The sequence below is a fragment of the Mauremys mutica genome, chromosome 4 (assembly GCF_020497125.1).
Source record: "Mauremys mutica isolate MM-2020 ecotype Southern chromosome 4, ASM2049712v1, whole genome shotgun sequence".
NCBI classification, from domain to species: domain Eukaryota; kingdom Metazoa; phylum Chordata; order Testudines; family Geoemydidae; genus Mauremys; species Mauremys mutica.
The window spans coordinates 16686740-16710053 of record NC_059075.1 but is presented as its reverse complement, the minus strand read 5'-3'; the positions used below and the strand labels follow the sequence as shown (position 1 = coordinate 16710053).

General features: G+C 41.3%; 1 protein-coding gene across 4 annotated transcripts in view; it reads right to left on the bottom strand.

The window, feature by feature from the left end:
• Positions 1-216: 216 nt before the first annotated feature.
• The window catches only part of BRF1 (BRF1 RNA polymerase III transcription initiation factor subunit), a 239089-nt gene continuing 215991 nt past the window's right edge, over positions 217-23314 (bottom strand). For all 4 annotated transcript variants that reach the window (XM_045013916.1, XM_045013914.1, XM_045013915.1 and 1 more), the window contains 3 exons: positions 16901-16952; positions 8336-8510; positions 217-3864 (listed from right to left, as the gene is read on the bottom strand). In XM_045013916.1, the coding sequence (XP_044869851.1) occupies positions 3827-3864; positions 8336-8510; positions 16901-16952 (265 nt within the window). In that variant the 3' untranslated portion in view covers positions 217-3826. The remainder of the gene's footprint in view (positions 3865-8335; positions 8511-16900; positions 16953-23314) is intronic.

The window sequence follows — 23314 nt, the reverse complement described above, 5'->3', positions numbered from 1 at the left end:
GATAATCAGTGGAACAATACTATCTAAAACACATTTGCCTGATTAGAAATGCCCTCCATTTTAGAAACAAAAGGCGGCACTAAATTACAGATTTTGTCCACTACAACCAATCACACAAAAAAGCAATCAAAAGCAAACATTCATAAGAATCGAGAGATGAAGGAATCAGAAATTTGCACAAATACATCATAAAAGCTGAGAGAGGCAAGGGTTTTGTTTTGGATTTATTTACAGCAATATATTACAATAAAAAAAAGCTGAACATGGCTCGTATTGTGGTTGTGTAAAGAACATACATATGCTTACATTGAACAGTTGTAATTCTCTTGGCACTAACAATCAAATGTGTAGACTCAATACACAAATAAAAAGTAGTACACTTATTGGGCAAAGGACACATTAAGAGCATACATCTGTGGACGAGAGTTTCAATACAATCCAAAGAGAATACAGACAAGCCATCAGTATGGTAAGAACTTTTTAGATGAACATGTAACCCACAACATAAGGCTGTCTGGCACCATTTAAGATCTCTGAATTGAACATGGTGACTTTAAAAGAACGTCATACAAGATTAAGACACAGAAAATGCAATTATCATGGTGAACAATCTTGTTACTTTCATTACTCCTCTTTCATATTTTATTCCCACAATAGTAGTGTGTGTTAAAGAGGCTTCATGGCAAACACAATGCAACAGCTGGAGGGTTTTGCCTGTCAAATAAAGTGACTTGCAGCAAGAGACATTTATGCTTTTTACAGATATGTCGCTCACGTGGATTCTAGTACAAAGATCTAAGAACAACAAAATGCTGAAGCCTTATAATCTCTCTTCATTATAATTAGAATCCTGAATAAAGCAGGGTCCAAATTACTCCAAGGGAATCCAGGCTACAATACAGCAAAACGTTTTCTGCAAGGTCACTATGATACATCAACAGTAGTAAACAGAGTTAATGCTACCTTAACCTTTTTACATTTCCATGAGTGGTTATAAAAACAGAAACTAACATCTTCTAATCTGTTTACATTTCCTGAGCTTAGTTAAATCACAAAGGAAGGAAAATTATAAAAATCCCAGCTAGTCATCAGCAAATTCAAAATGTATGCAACTGGTTTGAACATCTTTATATTCTCCCTATTTAACACCACACCCTTCCCTTTTCATTTAGGCTCCTATACAAGAGCATATAGAACTAAATTCACTAGCAATGCTGGGATGCTACGGAACTGGTGGTCTTTTTGTCCTCTCTAAGTGCTTTACGGTAGACTGTGAGACAGCATGTTCTGACTGAATCCTATGTGAGCACTCAAAACCCCTGCAACTATTTTCTCCTCCTAAATGGAGAAGCACCCCGGCCTCCAGTTTGGCAAATAAAGCTTCCAGAAACCCAACCCATTACTGAAATTCTCATTTCCTATTTGTCTGTTTTGAGTGTAATGGACTCCACTGTGCGCCCAGCTCCCCAATCGAATGAGACCCTGCTCTGGCAGCTGGTTTAGCATTCCGCTGGGTGGGGTAAAACATTATGCAAATCTACACCGAAAAATGTGAGAGAGAATCTCAGCAATAAAGAATTCATCTTAGTGGCTTCTTCAAGAGCCGACACTACACCTTTGAGACAGGAGGGTATTCTACCCTCCAGAAGTCAATATGCATGTTTATTTCCTGTGTATACAATAATTTGTACCTTTAGAGTAAAATCCAGATTTTGAGAACATACTGGGAACACGGGTACTTACAATACTTCTCTTGGGCAGAGTGCTGCAATATCCACATTCAAGCTAACTGGCCTAGGTAGGTATACCATAGATTTGCAGAGGCATAATGCACCTGGTTGATATTTTTCAAATTATTATCATGTAACAGCGTGATTTTGCATTCTGGTGCAGATAGAAAGGTTTAACTCCATAACTGAATTCTCAGAGCAGCATTTGTGTGGCTACCAAAGCAGCCAGAACACATCTGTAGCTTTTCTTATAGAGTACCAGCTTTCCCCGTAAGAATTACACTAAATCTCCTCTTTCCAACCTCAAAAATCTTTCCAAAGTCCAACCTCTACAGACAATCCAAAGCCTGCTTCAAAAAGGGTTTTGGCTTTCCATATGCCTGACGATTAATTTTGTTACCCAAACTCTGCAACAGCACATGCAGTCTCAGAGCCATTGCAGAAACAGGGCTCCAAAACATCTAGCAGACACATACTAGTCAGAGTTGAGGGAAGAGGAGGATGGTGTTCGTGTGATGAGTGCTCTGCCTTATAATAAACGGGGTGCTCCTCACCTGTGTGAGTAGAGAGTAGATTCAGAGTCAGACCTGTAGCAGCCCCGCTCAGGGAAGACTGTTTTGCTATGAGATGTGTAACTAACCTTCCCTAAGCTGGGCTGGTTCTGGCAGATGTTGCAGCTTCCTTCACCATCAACAGCCAGGTGAGAAAGACAAAAATGTCAGAACTCCTGTGGCTCCCAACATCATTAAGGTCTTGATCCAAAGCATATTAACGTTCACTGGAGTCTTTCGGCAGACTTCAGTGAGCTTTGGATCAGGCCCTAAAGGTGGGGGCAGAGGGAGGTAAGAGTCAATGGAGCTAAATCTGCCAACACCAGGCCTGATTTTAACCCACAGAGCTAGAATTCAGATGAGTTGTTCTATTGAGTTTGGGATCGGAAAGATTAGTGCATTGAAGTGTAGGATCTCAGAGGCCTGAGGCCTGGCAATAACACTTAGTTACTGTACAAAATGAAAGTCAAGCTGAGCCAATCAGGTTGCCCAATGTGTGACATTTAATTTACCAATAAAAAAGTAAAATAAATTAAATTAAACTTCAGTCAAACCAGAAACTAGCTTATTTACACAAAAAGCTCAGCTTTTTTATTTAAACCCCCCTAGACCTTTAGAGACAGGCTGTTCTCTGTGTGGCTGCATCACAGAGCAGGTCTCTTCCCAAACCCAGCCAGAATGCAGCAGGTCACTAACGGTAGCAATAGTCACCCTACTGCACCAACCTCCACCATCATACTACAGCAGTATAGTCACTGCAATGAACTTGGCCACAGCAGTGTCTCTCCTGCTTTCCCCATAGATGCTTTGCCTTTATCTAACCATTTTTTCCACAAATACTTCTTCAGCATTTACAGTGCAGTAGAAACCACCCTTCTGTGACCATGTTCTCTTCTACTGTCAGCATCTCTTGAGGAACACACAATTCTATTATTGACGTATGTAAGCACCTATTTAGCTTCTGAGGATTAACTTAATTTAAAGAGATACTGCCAGAGAATTCTATCTTTTTCCTTAATGTATTTACTTTTGGGAGCGTATCAAGTAAGGAAGCTTGTATACAATGGCAGAGTCACATTAATAATAAAGATTAGATTATCCATTTTTCTCATTATAGTATTATGAGAGAATTAATGCTGGTATAGTTCAAAGATTTATGCGGAGGTTTTACTTACTTTATAATTTATTCCTCTTCTATACATTCCTTTTCAGTAGCATGCCTGAAGCAGGATCATATATGAGACGTATAGTTTCTAACCACAACATACTCTCCATACAGGCTATTTTTCTTTGTTCTCTGGAAACATTACTTCCATTAATTCCTTCCTCAAAACACGATCCAAAAAAAATTTCAAGTACGATAAACCCAAACTCTATTGCTGGGTTATGTCAATGTAAACTGACCAGAATCAACACTCAACTAAAATTCTCTTTACAAAAGTCAGGATTGTTCAGTATGTCTGCTGATCACAGACAGCTTCTTTCACCATTCATAAAGTCATTGGAATCACAAAATTACTACATCTCCTTTGGAAGCACACAGGACTAATAACCGTCGTCATCGTCCATATCACAGCCGTAATCTGAAACATACAGAGAAAAAGGTTTATAGAAAAGAAAATGTTCCAGAGAATAAGAAAAGTGCAATGAAAATATTACAGTTGTCAAACTATAAATTCAAGCAGTCTCTATGCTGCGTAACGAATCAGTACGTTTTTAATAAACCAAACAAACCCATACATTTTCTTAAGACTAAGGAGAAAATCTGCTATATGCTCTCCTTAATAAACTCAAAAATACTTGTGAACCTAGAGGTATATGTTTATCACTGCACTTATTAAGAAAGGTTCTATATGGAGCCTTAGGACCCTAATTTCAAGGAGACTTGGCACACGGACATGCGAAATATTTAGTTTAGAAGCTAACAAGATCAAACTTGATTGTCAAAAGTAAATTGGAACATGATAGATAAATAGCAACGTGCATTACAAGGAGTACAATTAACTAAGCATGAGCGCCAAGAAAACAAACTATTTGTTTAAATCATTCAAGGATTTGTAAACGGAACCTACCCAGGCTCAAAGGCAGCTCCAGAACACCCTTCTGTGCCCGAAGATTCCCAAAAAGCAAAATGTCACCCAATAACGAACTTCAACTAGGACATCTGGCTTCAGAAGTCCCGTATCCAGTACCACTACAAGCAGAAACTCTAAGTGTATGTCTACACTGGAATTAAAACCCATGGCAGGCCCATGGCAGCTGACTCAGGCTCACGAGGCAGGGGCAATGGGAATGTTTAATTGCAATGTAGACTTCTGGGCTTGGGCTGGAGCCCAGGCTCTAGGATCCTGTGAGATGGGAGGGTTTCAGAGCTCAGGCTGCAGCCTGAGCCAGAACGTCTACACCACAATTAAATAGCCCAGCAGCCTGAACCCGAGTCAGCTGCAGGTGTCTCAACTGCAGTGTAAACATACCCTAAATGGCCAATTGTGTCTCTTTACCAATCATTACCCAGAATCCTTTTTGTGTACAGCTATTTCAGAGCAGTGCGGATTGCTGAGGTCTAGGGAAAAAACAAAAAGTTTGTACATGCTTCTGGATATACCAATTTCTTTTCTGCGTATTTCACAAATTAACCAGACAAAAATCTCTTTGTTGCAAAACGGACCCTAACTTTTACTATTATATGTGACTGTTTAGTAAATTTAATCTGTCTTCCACCATCAATGTGGGGAGATGTGGTGCAGGGTTTCATGCAGGGACACAAGCCAGTGAATGCTCTGCAGAAGAAACAAATGTAATCCACGGTGATTTGTACAGAAAGGGCGAAGTTCATCACCTGAATCTCCTGCAGTTCCCCTCCACTTATCAAGGAGGTCTAAGACCCACGACTAGACAAACAAAGCAGTTCTTTTGCTGACAGTCCATTCTGAACACCTCAATTTTAATTCTGGAAACATTCCTAACTTATTTTTCTTAATAACGCAAACACTCAGCTCTTTCAGATGCAGTACAGAACCAGACAGAGGGTAGTGCAATGTTCTCAGAATGGTTTAAAAATAGTAACATAAAGGGGAAAAAAGCTCAGAGACCTTTAAACTACTTTGCGGGCTTTATTACTACTATTTTTAAACACGGATCCACCCACCCACATGGGTGCACTTTCTTGGGAACATAATCCTAATAAACACTAGTGACAAAGTGTTTTTCCTTTGGTTCAGAAATTATTTTCCAGTCAGAAATCAATCTAAAAACAACACATTCCTTTATGATCAATCCATAGATATTACAAAAAAGCTTCAGCAAAGTCTGCAGCTGAATTAATAGTGATGGGGAGGCTTAAACACTAAATCAACGCTCCAGCACAAACCTTCTTCCCACTTTGCTTTAGCATAATGCATCATTCTATTTTAAGATAATTTTTGCATACATCCAAAGTTTAAAATTTAACAGGAAGTTTCAAATAAAGGATCAATCCAGCCATGTCCAACTATGAAATACCACTGCAGGGAGGATATCAATGTTTCCTGTCAATACAGAAACCTGCTTAAATGATGGCTTCTGGTTAACATAAAAGTTGTGAGTCACAAGGGGGGTTTAGGCACCTAACTGCCACTTAGGCATGCAAGTCCAATATTTACATTCTCAAAAACCCGGCTCAAGCTGCTGCCTCGCCCTGTAGGGGCTTAGGTTTCCACTGGTAAAGTCCCCTGGACACCTACATTTCTGCATGCACACAGCCACCTCAGGCTTCACACCACTGAGCAACTTGGTGCCTAAGCTCCAGCAGGATTCACAAACTAGGCGTTCACCACCTATCACGTTGCGGGGCCAGCTTGGTAGATGTGCTCAGAGGCTGCCTTGGAGCAGATTGGGCCCCATGCAAACCATTGCCAGAGAAGTCCGTGGTGATGCCCCATCCTCCCCTTTTATGTAATAATCCAGCAGTTACAGCACTCAAGCATCATGTGGGAGAGGCAGGTTCAAATCCTCACTCTGCCTGATGTGGAGCAGGAACCTGAATGCAGGTTTGGCACCTCCCAGGTTAGTGCCTAACCACTGGTTTATACAGCCACACACACACACCTTCTCTGGCCCAATGAATATATAATTATTTACACAAAGTGGAACAGCTTGAGATTGAGACACACGCACTCCAGAATGCCCCATAACCCAGTGGCTGGGGCAAACACGTGGGATGTAGGAAACCCACATTCAAGCCTCTGTTCCAAATAAGTCAGCGTGGGGATCTGAACACAGGTTTTCCATCCCAGGTCCACGCTCTAACATGTTGCTTACCCCGATAGCCTCAACACCACCCCTCATCTTTCCTGAAGAAAGGACTAACCTAGCTTACGCGTCCGTAACTCCAGGCCAGGGTCCACAGCTGTGAATCCGGAGTGGAGGTAGGCGGCCATCTCCCTTTGAGGGGCGGGGCTTAGGCCCCACCCTTCTCATCAGCATTTCCTGCTGGCTAGCTTAGGAAGCTCCCTGCTCAGGATGCTGGCTTCTGTGAAACCCCTTTTTTAGGCCCCTTACTGTTCCTGTGCATCACACAGGGAGCCTAGGTGCCTAACTCTGGGTCGTGAATTCCACTTGGTAGCAGACACGTAAACGTAGACACACTGATGCTCAGCCTAAATTCTCTTTGTGAATCCCACCCATAGACATTAATACACACGTGGTTTAATGAGTAGAATACACTGGCTGTGATTCCCGTATCACAATATGTTTGGTAAAGTCCTCATTTCTCATGACATTTAACCCAGAGATGATGTTTGAAATCTCATCTAATATTGAGCTGGAGCACCAAGTTCTTAGGGCTTGTCTACTACACCGGAGAGTTATTCCAGAATAAGGCAGGACGTGAATTTAAAGTGGAGTAGCTATTCGGGAATAACCCAGGTGTAGACAAGCCAGTATCCTACAGCTAGGGTCCCAGGATTTTACTATGGGAAGCCCTCCAGGAAGTTGCACTGTGGCATTAAGGGGTAAATCCTGCTTCTTGCTGCAGAAGTACATGAGCCTCTAGGAGGACTGCTGCATGGGAGGAATTAGGGGGCAGGGGCGAAGAGATGGAGCAGAGGGATCTGCACATCCAGAGTGCTGCGGTGACACAGATCACCAGCTAGAACTGTTAAAGAAAAATGTAATTTGGAAATCAAGTTTTTACTGAAAGCAAATTAAAAAAATGTATTTACTGAAGTAAGAACCACCGTGAGCCAAAGCCTTGCTCTCAGCGCCTGACATTATGTTTAGCTGTTTGCTAGAGTTACCTTTTATTATTAAAGAGGGGAAAGCATTTTTAAATGTATGCTGAATTATATTGCATGTGGGGTTAAACCCCCAGCAGCGAGGAGCAGCCTGTGCAAGGCTCACTGCACCACCTAAGCCTCACCCAGGGGCTGTGCAGGAGATGGATGGGCAGAGACGCTGTGCAGGGATACATATGCACCCCTACCTCAGACACGCTGTGGAAAGAACCTCGATACCAGCCCTCCACAGTCCAGCATCACACCCATTAGCACTATTCTGATCATATCCATCACCACTTTGGGTGTTCACATTTCATCTGGTACCTCAAGCTAACACTGCTGTGGCCTTTTTTTTTTTTTTTCCTCTCTCTCAAAAATAGCTAATATTTTTTATTTCTCCAATAGCTCCTTAAGAATAAAGCAGCTGTTCTCAAAGTGTGGGTTGGGACCCCGAAGTGGGTCTAACGCCAGGGCTGGCATTAGACGTACTGGGCCCCAGAGCCAAAGCCCAAGCCTGAGGACTTCAGCCCTTGGTGGCGGGGCTAAGGGTTACAGGCCCCTCGCCTGGGGCTGAAGACCTTGGACTATGGTTTTGGCCCCAGGGTGGGCTCAGGCTTCGGTCCCCATTCCTGGGGTTGTGTAGTAATTTTTGTTGTCAGAAAGGGGTTGTGGTGCAATGAAGTTTGAGAACCCCTGGAATAGAGAGTCCTTCACAAAGAACAGAAGTTGGTCTGGTAATTTCTGTGTTTTCACAATTGTGCCCAGTCAATAGGTTCCACTATCTAAAATCAAGACCTACCATTTCCTCCCATTAACTGAAGTGCACTCATGCAGTGATCATCCTCTTCTTCTATTTCTATTTCTTCTTCTTCAGCTTCTTCATCGTGGTTATATGACACCGGTCCACTCTCTACCAGAACGTTCTCTGGTTTTTCAAGCTCTGGCCCTTCTGTCTGCGACTCTGGAAAGGTTACCTGGGAACAAGACAGGGGGACACTAAAGTATACCATTCCTTGTAGCCAACTCTTTCCCCTTAACATCTCCAAATGAAAGGGCCAGAGCAGCTGGCACTACTGTCCTCAAACAAAGCCAAAGCCCAGCCTAAGAAGCTGAAATCTTCTGGGGAACATTCAACGTCCACAGTGGAAAGTACTGTGAATGTTAATGAGAGGGAAATGTTCATTTTCAAATATTTCAAAGCCAGGAAAATACTCAAAGTGAAACAGAGAGAGTAAATGAAAAACAACCCTCTCACAAGTGCAAGGTAAAACTAGCTTAAGGTGCTTTGGCAGAGCTCTGTGGGGAAGCTTGCAGTGTTTTCCTTCATTACGTTTGGTTCAAATAAGGGCTATTACACAATGGCAACGCTATTATCACCTTAATGAGAGCAAAATGTACTCTGATATCAGAAAAAACTGATGTGTATTAGTTTTGACACATCAGGCTGGATTTTCTTGGAGCAGAATCAAGAGCGTGACAATAATTCTCATTAGACAACACTGTTCGTAGTGTAATAGAATAACACATTGGCTACACGGACTGGTACCTCTAGGTTATCAGAACAGCGGGTTGGGAACTGGTGGCCCCGAGAGCACATGCCAACAGAGAGCTAACTGTTCACATGGTGCTGGTCTGTCCTCTCTGTTGCCAGAGATGTCTAAACTTTTTCAGAAATGAGGAGTCTGTCTTATTGCTGCTGAGGCCCCAGCTCAGCAAGGTGCTAAGAGGAACCCAGCAGGAAATGGTTTCCTCATCCGGTGAAGAATTTTGAGATTTTCAACATTTTTCCCATTCAGCACTGGGATGAACCCGAAACAGAGAGAGGGACCCATGCCAGAGCAGCCAATTGCCTGCTGGTCAGGGCACTCACCGGGGATGTGGGTGATTCGGTTTCAAGTCCCTGCTCTGCCAGGTTTGGAGTAGGGACTTGAACTCAAGCCTCCCACATTTCAGGTGAGTACCCTGACCACCAGTCTTACTGCCTATACTGAGGTCAGGCTCCCAATCTCTCTTGTTGGAGCTGTTCCACTTTGGATCAATATTCTACAGGAATTGGAGCAGGGACTTGAACCTGGGTCTCCCACATTGCACGTGAATGCTCTGGGCTAAGTTGTCCTCTGGGAATGGGACAGCGAGGCAGTACCTCCAGGGTAGGAGAGGGTAAAAAGACCTAGCAGCTGGGGAGAAATTCCAAGGAGCAGAGATGGTGACCAAGCATCAGGAAAGCACATGCATTAGAAGCTGAGGATTAGGCAACAAGGAGGCATTTGTCGAGATGATGAGAAGGAGAAAGGGGGCCCAAGTGGGAAAAGAGCATGTGCAATGGAGCAAGCAGGGAGGGAGGAAAACACAGCAGGGAGATGGAGACCAAGTGAAAAGCAAAAGACGACACTGTCGCTGGTTCTCTTATGTCTGAGCTGTGGAAAGTAGCAGCCATGTGAAATTGGCTTCAGCTCCCTGATTCAGCGCCACCTGACCCTAAGCCAGAGCAGGAGGGGCCTTGCTCTAATTGAGGCTACTGGAGTACTTCCCCCTGCAGCAGTGGAGCTCCGCCCTTCCAGGCCCCTCCCTCTTCTACCCTTTACAGCGGGGAAGCTGGCAGAGGAGGCAGCTGTGCTGTCTCCAGCAACTCTCTGATGAGGGATTTTCCCTTTTGTCCAGACGATAGCTCCAGTGTTAGTGCACCAGAGAATCTGGTGCAGTATGATTAACTCTTGCAGAACTGTAAAAGCAGCAAAGAGTCTTGTGGCACCTTATAGGCTAACAGACGTTTTGGAGCATGAGCTTTCATGGGTGAATACCCACTTCGTCGGATGCATGCAGTGGAAATTTCCAGGGGCAGGTATATACCCCTCTTGCAGAACTGAGAATGTATATATTACTTGCCACTAGTCATCACCAGGAAAGACTGAAAAGATTGGGACTGTTTACATTCAAAAGAAGACGAAGAAGAGGGGACATGTTAGAAGTATGTAAAATGGTGTATGGTATGGAGAAGTCGGACTGGGAACTTTTATTCTTCCTGTCTCTTTAAACCAGAACGGGACATTCAAATGAATTAAAAGGCGGCAAATTCAAAACTGATAAAAGGAAACACTCCTTCACACAATGTGCAATTAAACTGTGGAACTTATTGCCACATCAGGCCATTAAGGCCAAAACCGTAGAAAGATTCAGAAAGGCATTAGCTATTTATATGAAAACAAGAATATCCGCAGTTGTAATAGTTAATGTGAAACCACTTTGGAAGGGATATTAAGCATGAGGCTTAAGCCAAAGTAGAAGTTAGGAGGAAGGTGTGTAAGCCGCTCCTGAAGACAGGATCTGATTCAGTATGGCAATCCCTCTCTTATTTATTTGTGCTACAGTAACTCTTAGAGGCCCCAAACAAAATCAGGGCCCCATTGTCCTAGGCACTGTATGAACATATCGTAACGGAAAGCCCGTATCCCAAAAAGCTCACCGTCTAATTACTCAAACATCAAATTCCACCCAAACCTGTGAGAAATCAAGCTGATCACACAGGCAAACTAAGGATTCCATCTTAGATTTTCTAAGGGCTTGTCTACACTTACAGAAGTGCAGCTACACTGCTCTGGCGCTTAGTGAAGATGCGCTCTATGCCAATAGGAGATCTTCTCCTATCAGCGTAGGCACTCCTCATCCCCAATAAGCCCTCCTGTCAACATAGCACTGTGTGCACCGGGAGTTTGGTCGGTATAACTGCGTTGCTCAGGGCTGTGGATTATATAAATTTCATTAGACTGATGTACGTTTGTAGTGTAGACCAGGGCAAAGTCACCAAGGAGATTCCACCAATAGCTCATTGATTGGGTACTGCACACCCATTAATTTTAACAGGGACTGGGTGTCCAAATCACATAGAACACAATCTCTATGTAGAAATAAATCTTACTGTTATTTAGATTTGAATTCCTTTCCTTTCAGTTTATCATGTTTCACCCATCACCACTTTTCCCATATAGAATTATCAAACTGACAACTCCAGGGGTTTTAGGCACAAGAAGTAATAGACAACAGTTTCAGGAAAAACATCATCTTAATTTATACTAATTTTTATGCTAAAAGTTTCCATCTGCTCTAAAAATTTTCACTAAAGAATGGATGAATATAAAGGAGCTACAACTGATTCATTGTTTATTAAAATTGCACCATCCTAATTAAAATATGACCTTCTTCTAATTATCATGTCCATTTCCAGGCTGTTACAGCTATAAAAATGTGCAGGTTTTTCTAATGAGCACAGCATAAAAAGTGAAAATGTATTTCCCCAGGCATTATATCAAACTGTTTCTGAAAATTAATGTTTTAATCATTTTTAAACAAAGGTGTCAAACAATTCCTTTCACCAAACTTCCTGAATCAGTCTCCAGAAAATTTGAACTTTAGTATGGCTTTTAAACTCTCACTTTTTTTTTTATGGGGGCATGAATGGTTGTGGAAACATGTTAAATGAACAACGTTAACTAAAACATTTTCAAAATGGTGTCAGATTTCACACATTTATATAAAAAAAGATGAACGGCTGACTCAGTTTGTAAATTAGCAACATAGATGCTACATTGTTATGTAATAGTTTAGTCTCCGAATATGAACAACAATTTTAATTTACTGTATGTGTATACACATGTGTAAACGTATTTCACAGAGACAGAGTGTGAAGGAGGAGAACATAAGAACGGCCATACTGGGTCATACCAAAGGTCCATCTAGCCCAGTATCCTATCTTCCGACAGTGGCAAATGCCAGGTGCCCCAGAGGGAATGAACAGGTAATCATCAAGTGATCTATTCCCAGCTTCTGGCAAACAGAGGCTAGGGACACCATCCCTGCCCATCCTGGCTAATAGCCATTGATGGACCTATCCTCCATGAATTTTTCTAGTTCTTTTTTGAACCCTGTTACACTCTTGGCCCTCACAACATCCTCTGGCAAGGAGTTCCACAGGTTGACTGTGCGCTGTGTGAAGAAATACTTCCTTTTGTTTGTTTGTTTTAAACCTGCTGCCTATTAATTTCATTTGGTGACCCCTAGTTCTTGTGTTCAGAGTAGGAGTAAACAACACTTCCTTATTTACTTTCTCCACACCAGTCATAATTTTATAGACCTCTATCATACCCCCCCTTAATCATCTCTTTTCCAAGCTGAAAAGTCCCAATCTTATTAATCTCTTCTCATACGGAAGCTGTTTCATACCCCCAATCATTTTTGTTGCCTGTTTTTTAACCTTTTCCAATTCCAATATACCTTTTTTGAGATGAGGCAACCACAACTGCACACAGTATTCAAGATGTGAGTGTACCATGGATTTATATAAAGGCAATATGATATTTTCTGTCTTATTATCTATCCCTTTCTTAATGACTCCCAACATTCTGTTCACTTTTTTGACTGCCACTGCACATTGAGTGGATGTTTTCAGAGAACTATCTACAATGACTCCAAGATCTCTTTCTTGAGTGGTAACAGCTAATTTAGACCCCATCATTTTATATGTATAGTTGGGATTATGTTTTCCAAATGTGCATTACTTTGCATTTATCAACATTGAATTTCATCTGCCATTTTGTTGCCCAGTCACTCAGTTTTGTGAGATCCTTTTGTAGCTCTTTGCACTCTGCCTGGGACTTAACTATCTTGAGTAGTTTAGTATTATCTGCAAATTTTACCACCTCACTGTTTATCCCTTTTTCCAGATATTTATGAATATGTTGAATGGGACTGGTCCCAGTATAGACCCCTGGGGGACACCACTATTTACCTCTCTCTATTCTGAAAACTGACCATTTATTCCTACCCTTTGTTTTTTGTCTTTTAACCAATTACCAATCCATGAAAGGACCTTCCCTCTTATCCCATGACAGCTTACTTTGCTTAAGAGCCTTTGGTGAGGGACCTTGTCAAAGGCTTTCTGAAAATCTAAGTATACTATATCCACCGGACACCCCTTGTCCACATGCTTGTTCACATCCTCAAAGAATTCTAGCAGATTGGTGAGGCATGATTTCCCTTTACAAAAACCATGTTGACTCTTCCCCAACAAATTATGTTCATGTGTCTGACAATTTTCTTCTTTACTATAGTTTCAACCAGTTTGCCAATACTGAAGTCAGGCTTACCAGCCTGTAATTGACAGGATCACCTCTGGAGCCCTTTTTAAAAATTGGCGTCACATTAGCTATCCTCCAGTCATTTGGTACAGACATTGATTTAAATGATAGATTACAGACTACAGTTAGTAGTTCTGCAATTTCCCATTTGAGTTCCTTCAGAACTCTTGGGTGAATATCATCTGGTCCTGGTGACTTATTGCTGTTTAGTTCACCAATTTGTTTACCAGTCTCCTCTAATGACACCTCAATCTGGGACAGTTCCTCAGATTTGTCACCTAAAAAGAATGGCTCAGGTTTGGGAATCTCCCTCACATCCTCAGCCACGAAGACTGATGCAAAGAATTCATTTAGTTTCTCTGCAATGGCCTTATCGTCCTTGAGTGCTCCTTTAGTATCTTAATTGTCTAGTGGCTCCACTAGTTGTTTAGCAGGATTCCTGCTTCTGATGTACTTACAAAATTTTTGCTATTACTTTTTGAGTCTTTGGCTAGCTGTTCTTCAAATTCTTTTTTTGGCCTTCCTAATTATATCTTTACACTTCATTTGGCAGTTTATGCTCCTTTCTATTTTCCTCACTAGGATTTAACTTCCACTTTTTAAAGGATGTCTTTTTGCCTCTCATTGCTTTTTTTACTTTGTTGTTTAGCTACAGTGGCACTTTTTTGGTTCTCACACTACGTTTTTTAATTTGGGGTATACATTTAAGTTGAGCCTCTATTATGGTGTCTTTAAAAAGTTTCCATGCCGCTTGCAGGGATTTCACTTTTTACACTGTACCTTTTAATTTCTGCTTCACTAACCTCTTCATTTTTCTGTAGTTCTCTTTTCTGAAATTAAATGCTTCTGTGTTGGGCTGCTGTGGTGTTTTCCTCACCACAGCGATGTTAAATTTAATTATATTATGGTCACTATTACCAAAGGGTCCAGCTATATTCACCTCTTGGACCAGATCCTGTGCTTCACTTCGGACTAAATCAGGAATTGCTTCTCCTCTTGTGGGTTCCAGGACTAGCTGCTACAAGAAGCAGTCATTTAAGGTGTCAAGAAACTTTCTCTCTGCATCCCATCCTAAGGTTACCCAGGGTATCCCCATATTGACTATACCCAGTCAATATGGGGATAGTTGAAATCCCCCATTATTACTGAGTTTTTTATTTTAATAGCCTCTCTAATCTCCCTGAGCATTTCACAGTCACTATCACCATCATGGTCACATGGTCGCTAATATATCCCTACTGCTATATTCTTATTATTAGAGCATGGAATTACTACCTACAGAGAGTCTATGGTTCAGTTTGGAGGAGTTAGTGACAGGAATCATGACCCACATTTTGAGAGAGAGAGAATGAGAATGCGTGCGTGTGTGTGTGTGTGAGAGAGAACTACCAAAATGAGTATTGTGAATATGGTCACATAATTATTAACAACTCCTCCTCTGCAATATTACAATCTCAAACCAAAATACATAAATATTAAGTTTCATTATTTAGGGTGAGCTGTCACTTTTTCCTCTGCCCCAGGAGCAGACGAGGGAGGGAAACATGACACCAGAATCACAATTCTCTCCCTGGCTACCTGCTTGCTCCATGGGGGAAGTCATCTACCATTGGTCCTCAACAGGAGTTGATTACTTCCTCCTGTGTGCCAGTTCAGCTCTGCTGGATAATACAGTGAGGGAGGAGGGACAATCTCTGCTTACTCCCCGTCACTGCTCTCTTACTCAATTTGTTTGTTTTTTTAAAAGCATATGGGTGTTATTTCCCCTCTCCCCAAACTGGAATTCCTCTTGAATATATTAAACATTAATATTTACCTGGTTTATTGAGAGGTTTGTGTTCACAGTTTCACTCACCCTTCCATTCTGAATCCCTATTTTTGTAAAAGCAAATAATTCCAACTGGAAAACAGAGAGCATCATCTTTGCAATGATTCCACTGGCCTGACCAGAAGGACCAATCCTTATCTCTTTGACTCAGAATTTACATTCCCATAACAGAGATCAGAATCCGGTTGTGATGCTCTGTACCTCGGGGAAAACACCCTACACCCCCATGTTCATCTTTATAAAATGATTGTGTGGAATCCAATGCAAAGTTTGTCATGTTGGATCTTTGGAAGGATCATAATGCACTGAGCATGGTTGTTACAGTAATGTTATAGTAAGGGTACAGGTTATAATTTCATGTATATAGTTATGAGGCTGAAGATGTATCCTCATGGCTTAAAGCAAGCCCAGGCAAAAACTCTCCAGGAGCAGAGGGGCAGTTCACACCTCATCAGGGCATGGATGTGACAAACCCAGCCCAGCCTCACAGGAACAATGGACACTGGCTTAGGCAGCAACAAAAGAATCTGTTAGACCCTCGAGGGAGTCACCCCCTTCCTTTGGTCAGTTTTCGACTGCAATGAGGTACTGCTCACCTGACTCTGAAGGGGGGTGGGGGAGCAAAGCCAAGAGGAAAGAAAGGACATGATAAAAGGGAGAGGCATTTTGCCATGCTCTCTCTCTCTCCCACTCACATCTACAGACACCACCACCACCAAGCGACTGACCCACTGATCAAAGGAGAGAGCCTGGCTGAAGAGCCAGCCTGTGGTGAGAAGCATCTAAGTTTTTAAGGACACTGAAAGTGTTAAAATCAGCTTAGAATGTGTTTTGCTTTTATTTCATTTGACCAAATCTGACTTGTTATGCTTTGACTTATAATCACTTAAATCTACCTTTATAGTTAATAAATCTGTTTATTCTACCTGAAGCAGTGCATTTGGTTTGAAGCGTGTCAGGGACTCCTCTTGGGATAACAAGCCTGGTACATATCAATTTCTTCATTCAATTGACAAACTTATATAAGCTTGCAGTGTCCAGCAGGCATAACTGGACACTGCAAGATGGAGGTTCCTAGGGTTGTGTCTGGGACCGGAAATATTGACTAGTGTCATTCGCTTGCAAGTAGCTGGGAGCAGCTTACATGCCAGAGGCTGTACATGAACAGCCCAGGAGTGGGGGTTCTCACAGTAGAGCAGGGTAAGGCTGGCTCCCAGAGTCAAGGATTGGAGTGGCCTAGCAGATCACTGGTCCAGACAACACCAGAAGGAAACGTCACGCCAGTCCACTGAGGTTTGTGGTAGTTGCCATAATCAAGTGTTAAGTATTGTTATTATGAGTTAAGTCAATTTTCAGATTGCAGTTGTGTAGAAGGGTTCTGGGAGAGGTGGAAAACTTCACATACCTCTTCAGTTGCAGCCTTTTTAGCTAGTTGTGTAGAAATCAAGGGTCTTAATCTGGAAAAAAGAAAAAAAGGTGTTGGTGATTATTAGGAAAGTTATACTGTAAATGTAAAAACACAAGGTCAGCTTGACACAGGCTGCATTCACTTGTTCTCTAGCCAAGAGAACAAGTTTGCTAATGTTATCACACTATGTATTTATTTTATCCTTTCAATTTAAAAATATAAAAGAAAGTCTATGAACAAGCCCTACACACAGTTTAACAGCATTAACATGAACATTCAGTAAAACTATCACCTATCAGCTCCATACAATAAAGGATTGTCTAGACATGAAAGTTGATGTGGAATAAGGTAGGGTGTGTTTTTAAAGAGGTTTAGCTATTCCTGATTAACTCCATGTGTGAATGCTCTTATCCCAAAATAATAGTGTCTTATTTTGAATACATTTAATCCATTTCCAAAGTGGATTAAGCTTATCTGGAATACAATTAATCGGGAATAATTAATTTAGGAACAGCTAATCAGAATAACTCCCCATGTAGACAAGCCCTTAGAAAAAAGGCAAGCTAATAAGCACAATAGCAAAACTCCATCCCATATCCACCCAAAGTCCTTCTTAGCTCTCCCCAGAGGCCCTATAAAATAGATTGCCTTTGCCACATGCTCTGAAAGCGGCCAAAACATTCCTACCCATTGCTGGCCCCTCCTCTTTTCTGTTATGGTGAGAGGGACAGATTCAGTGCGCCAGATTTTGTTCCTAATTGCACCAGTGTAAATCTGGAATCACCTCACTTCCTTTTATTTCAGTGAGGTGATTCCAGATTTACATTAATGTACCGAGATTACATCAGCATGGTTTTAACATCTTGTATCTAATCTTAAACTAGACAACATCAAAAAACAAAAGGATCCTACATGAGCTGAAAGTAAGAAATGCTGGAAGCTGAACTTGAGCATATTTTTTAAAGTACTGCATAGCGGGGGAAAGGACAGCAGAAACACATTTGGAGATCAGAGATGAGTGTATTATTTTGCCACTCAAGTGCTAAGTTAGTCATTTGAAATCCTGTTTTCTTATTGCTATGAACACTGTTCTCAATTGTTTTAACCTAGTTCTGGCTGCTTTGTGTCCCCTCTCCTCATACAGATATACCCAGCTATAGAGAGAATGACTTGCCTGGTACCTAAATTCTGCTCACACAGATTCCCTGGCATACCTGTGAATGGAGTCTAAGTTTCATTAACAGAGATGCAGACCTCCAGAGCTAAGCATTCATTTAGAGTAAGATGCTTCTTTCACTCTACTCATCCATTGATTCTGGCATTCTTTAGCATACAAAGAAGTTGTTCTTCAATTTAAAAAGAACACTAAATCTGACTATTCTACAGTAGGAAGTGAAACCCCAGAGAATGAGTGGAGAGTTTTAGTCTTCATTATCTGACAGAGAAGAAAATATTAAAATTCACAAGACAGGCGTTCAGCTGAGAGTCTTCTTTGCAGCACTTCGGAACATTTTCAGGATACTCGAACAACTGGGGCAGTCCAAAGTGAACCTGTTTTCAGTGCATCTAACCAAGCTGATGTCCCGACAACATTTCAAAGGCAGAGTCTATGCGCTTGCAACTACAGAGTGATTTGGAATACAACGGTATTCTTTTACAACTACTGTCTGGCGCACTTCATGATTATCAACATCATGGAAGAAGATGGTACCGTTAACCCAGAGAATGTATTTACTCCCTAGAAGTCCTAAAGGATCGATATAGAGAGAAAACATTTGAAGGCACATCTACAAATCTTATTCTGTGTCCGACTTCCTCTTTATGCTGCCCCATGTGAGTTATACAACCTTCCTAATATCTGAATATGTGTATTATACTGTTAATCATTGATTTCTAATCTAGAGTACCAATTTAGATGCACACAAACATGAGAATGCAGTAACAGTATCAATAGGTTAGATAAATGAAGGTTGCTGGTAAAATATCTGTTACCCTGTATTCACATATTAGAAAAGCAGTAGGTAAGACATTAAAGCTCTCTATTTGAAAACAGTGTGATTATTGCAATTAACACTCTATCCAAAAATGAGACTTGTTGCCACATGTTAATGATCAACACCATGCCCCCCGAAGAATACCCTGAAGCCTTGCCCATCCCCAGTGAGAATCAAGCTATAAAATACGCCCAGAAGGCACTCACAATGTGCTGGCCTTTGTTTTAGAAGCAATAATGCATGCGCTCACGCTAAACAATACAATCACTGCTACACTAAGTACCACGGTAAATATTCCAGTGTCATTTTAATTACAAATGTTCCCATAATGAAGAAAAAAAAAGGATTCTTACTGGTGGAACCCCTAATTGTAAACTGCAACCCTAAACATAAGGAGTCATTCTAATGCACTTCACAATAATGAGAGACTGAGTACTCCACAGGCTGTATTTCTGTACTGTGCTAGTGTTCATAAAGCATGTTTATTTCTCAGTAGTAAGAGTACTGCAGTTCTCAGAGCAAGCCAAAAATAATACAGAAAAAACATATATATGATGCACTGGAAAGACACTGGGCCTGATTCTCCTCTTCCTTCTACTGATCTTACAGTAGTGGGACTCCACTGACTTCAGCAGAATTAATCCCAATTTAAGCAGGAGGATCAGGCTCATTAATTAATATGTACTATCACCAAACACCAGCAGTGAAAACTGGAGAACTAAAATCATCACACACAGAGATACATTGTGTCAACTTATTTTCCTAAGAGAATAACGTCTTCAATTTAAAAAAAAAGTAATTTGTGTCTCTTGGCTGGTGATGTCATTACCTCCACAGAGACCCCTAGCTATTACTGTACTCTACAGAGCACTGAAGAAAGATTTTACAGTGGGTTTTTTTAAATGCCCTGATGCCCTGACCTCCTTAAAACAGAGCAGCTGCTGCCACACCAACCATATGGAACAATAAATTACTGGCTGCCATGGCTACAGATACTGGCTCCTTCTGCAGTCTCATTTAACCAGGGAAGGCTAGAATATTGTAGTGTGCCATCACTGAAGAACACAGCTGTTTTTGAGGCTTGAGTGGGATGGGGCATTAATGCTCAAATGAGCAGTTTCACAAAAAGAGGACAGCCAAAGTCCTTTATGCCACTTTCAACATGCATGTACCCCCCATCAGCACGACTACCTCCCCATCTATCCCAGCTCATTAGACTTGCTGAAAACTGGGCTTTTGCTTAGCAGAAGAAATACTCTGAATTAGGAGCTGCTTTGTCTCATATGCTTGGTATCATTTCCTGAGTTAAGACACATTGTGATACACAGCATGTTTCTGTTTAAAATATAATACTTTGACAAAAATGAAATGGCTCTCGTGATCTTTCTAAATGCTTCTGTACTCATTCACCATTTACTGTATCTTCTGGTTTTAGGCATTTGCATTACAAACTATGAAACTGATAGAAATAAATACATTAAAAATAAAAAAATAAACCACAAAAAAAGCAATGTTGTGAATGGTAAAGCAAACCTACAAAAGGAAAAAGATGTACAAACCCCAAGTGCAACATACAGGTTTCAAGCCAATTTTGAAAATTAATCATATGTTCCAGTCAACCAACATATATAACACGTGAAGTTGATATTCTTGACATTTTCTTGTCAGAAAGTAATGGCACAGTATTTGTCGTTAGTGTCTGCTCACTATAGAATCTGCTTAGCTCCTGCTCCAGCTTCAGTTAAGACATACAAGACAGCATATAGGTTTGTCCTCCAGCTTAATAATTTAAAAGAAGATTCAGTATAATAGAATCTGGCAGGGCTGAAGATCACATAAATTGAACTTTCAAAATGAACAAATGCTTTGAAAAACAAGCTGGCTGTGACAAACTTTTTATTTTGCTTATTACTTAATAAACAAAGATTATATAATACATCACATAAAACAGAGAGGAGTTATGGGGTAATAAAGATGTGTAATTTATATTAGGCAAGTCACCCACCCAGGGGATTATTATACCATAACAATCTCCTCAATGTAATTCTGGAAATAATAGTTTTAGAACGTCACCCAAAGCTCTTACTGCTGAATTTTAATTTAATCCATCCACGTAGGAAACCTCTTACTGCTGCTTACCACCCATACTAATGTTATAGACAGAAGGACAGACAGACAGACAACAAATACATAGAATCACAGAATATCAGGATTGCAAGGGACCTCAGGAGGTCATCTAGACAACCCCCTGCTCAAAGCACCTCAACCCCCCAAAAACCGGGCACCTGGCAACCGTAATGACACCCGGACACAGAAGGTAAAACCCGGATGGGTGGCAACCCTAGTGGAAGACTTTACTGGATTTGTCAATATAGATGCTGATGAACTCACCTTTTGAGAGCTGACAACAGAGGAAAGTATTTGCAATTTAAAAAAAATCTAGACTCGCTCAAAAGAGAAACCACTGTCCAAAAGATGCCATTGCTTTCACCACACCAGCTTGAGCCTTTTCTGCCTGCCCAAATGAAATGGTGGCAGAAAGGCAGATTTGCGTCTTATAGAAAAGCTTCTTGAAACAGAGGAAGCTATGAAGCTGGGTTACAACTTTATTCTGAAAAGTATGTGAATAACCACACTATGGCTCTGAATCAGTAAGACACACAAACCTGTGCCTCACTTTAATTATGCAAGTAGTCCCACTTTAAGTGCTTAACCGCCTTGCTGAACTGGGGCCCAAAATGGTTGTGAAAAGGCAGAAAATTTATGGAAATTATATAAGGCAATCTAAATACCAATCATTTTTACATCCTGTGCTTACAGCTACGGATAGACAAATCTTTCTAAATTAACAAGTCACACAAACACTTATATAATCTGATTAGAACTAAATTACATTGTGAAGATGTGTATTTGCAATGGCAAAATTCTTAACAGTATAGTGTTTTTGCCTTTAATTCTGGTACAAATGTATTATACCAGATGTAGCCAATGAGGTCTACAAGTATTTGCTTTTGGACAGGTGTTTTTGATCAATCTCAACCTCATAAAAACAGATAATGAGGCCAAAGGAAAACATCTAGTAACGTGCAGTCTCTGAGAATAATCCACGGAGATTGTTATACCCAAAGGTGATGCAAGATTTATTGTTAGATCTTTCCTGTTTAAAGTATGTGACATTACAAGGACAAAAATCATACTAGACATAACATTAAATTACCTCTTCCTCCTCCACTATCTCAGATAATACAGCACTGTTTAAACAAGGTGCATCCTGCAGGTATATGCAGTGGAACACAATAATTTAAGATTCAGGTAACTGTACATTCATACAAGTAACTCATCAAAGCACAAGGGCGTACAGTAGAAACCTCCCCTTCCCCCATGTCTGGTATATTATACATTAAAGAGCAATTTCATTGCCAACCATCTGGAAATCAACGTCTTCCAAATTTTATTTCGTGATTACCAACATTCGTCTTCGTAACTCATTTCCAATTATAAGCAATAAATCATTTCTTCTTGCCTCTAATTTATAACAGCCAATTAGGGGAAATCTCTTATTTAAATAGCAAGTATATCTTTAAATTATCACATATTTTGAGGTACACACTGAACATGCCTAATCAAACAGCCTAATGGTGGTATGGTGGTACATTCAAAGGCAAACACCACACTCTGCACTCTCATGACTTGTGTATCTCAGGACTTTGTGCAATTTAAGAGAACAGTGTCACATGACTAATTTAACTTAGATGAGATTGGTATTTTGCCATCCATGGAAGAGCATGTATCTGAGGTAAGTTTCGAGTCATGACCACGCTAGCAGGAATTGCATTAAAAGGAAGAAGTGGGCCACTAGAAGAAGTCGCAGTGCAGTCTGTTAACAAGCTGATTCATTTTTTAAAATACAGCTATGTGAGTTAAAGTTGAGTCAAGACAGCTTTAACTTTCACATGGGAAGGCTGTGACAGAATGCACCCCGGTATTCACATCCTACACACTATGCTAATAATCTATGTACAAAGTATGCCTTGTGAGTAGGGCTCCGTGACTTCTGCAGGGGCCAGTGTGGCTGAACCCAGGGCTGCCCAAGCAGCTGGCTCTGGGGCCAGCTGCTCAGGTGGTCCCCAGGACAGCCACACCAGCTGTTGCTGGAGTGGCCCCAGGGACTGGCACACCAGCCGCTGCTCTGGCAGCGGTCCCTGGCTGGCCGGAGCAGCTGCAGTCTACTGCCCCTGGTAGCTGGGGCCATTGGCCTCAGGCGCCCCACCCAGCAGCAGCAACAGCCGCCGCCCCCAGTCTCACCCAACAGCGCCCCCCTCTCAGATGCCCCTCAGCAGCGGCCCACTCACACACCCCCAAGATTTAATCACAGGTATTTTTAGTAAAAGTCAGGAACAGATCACAGGCCGTGAAT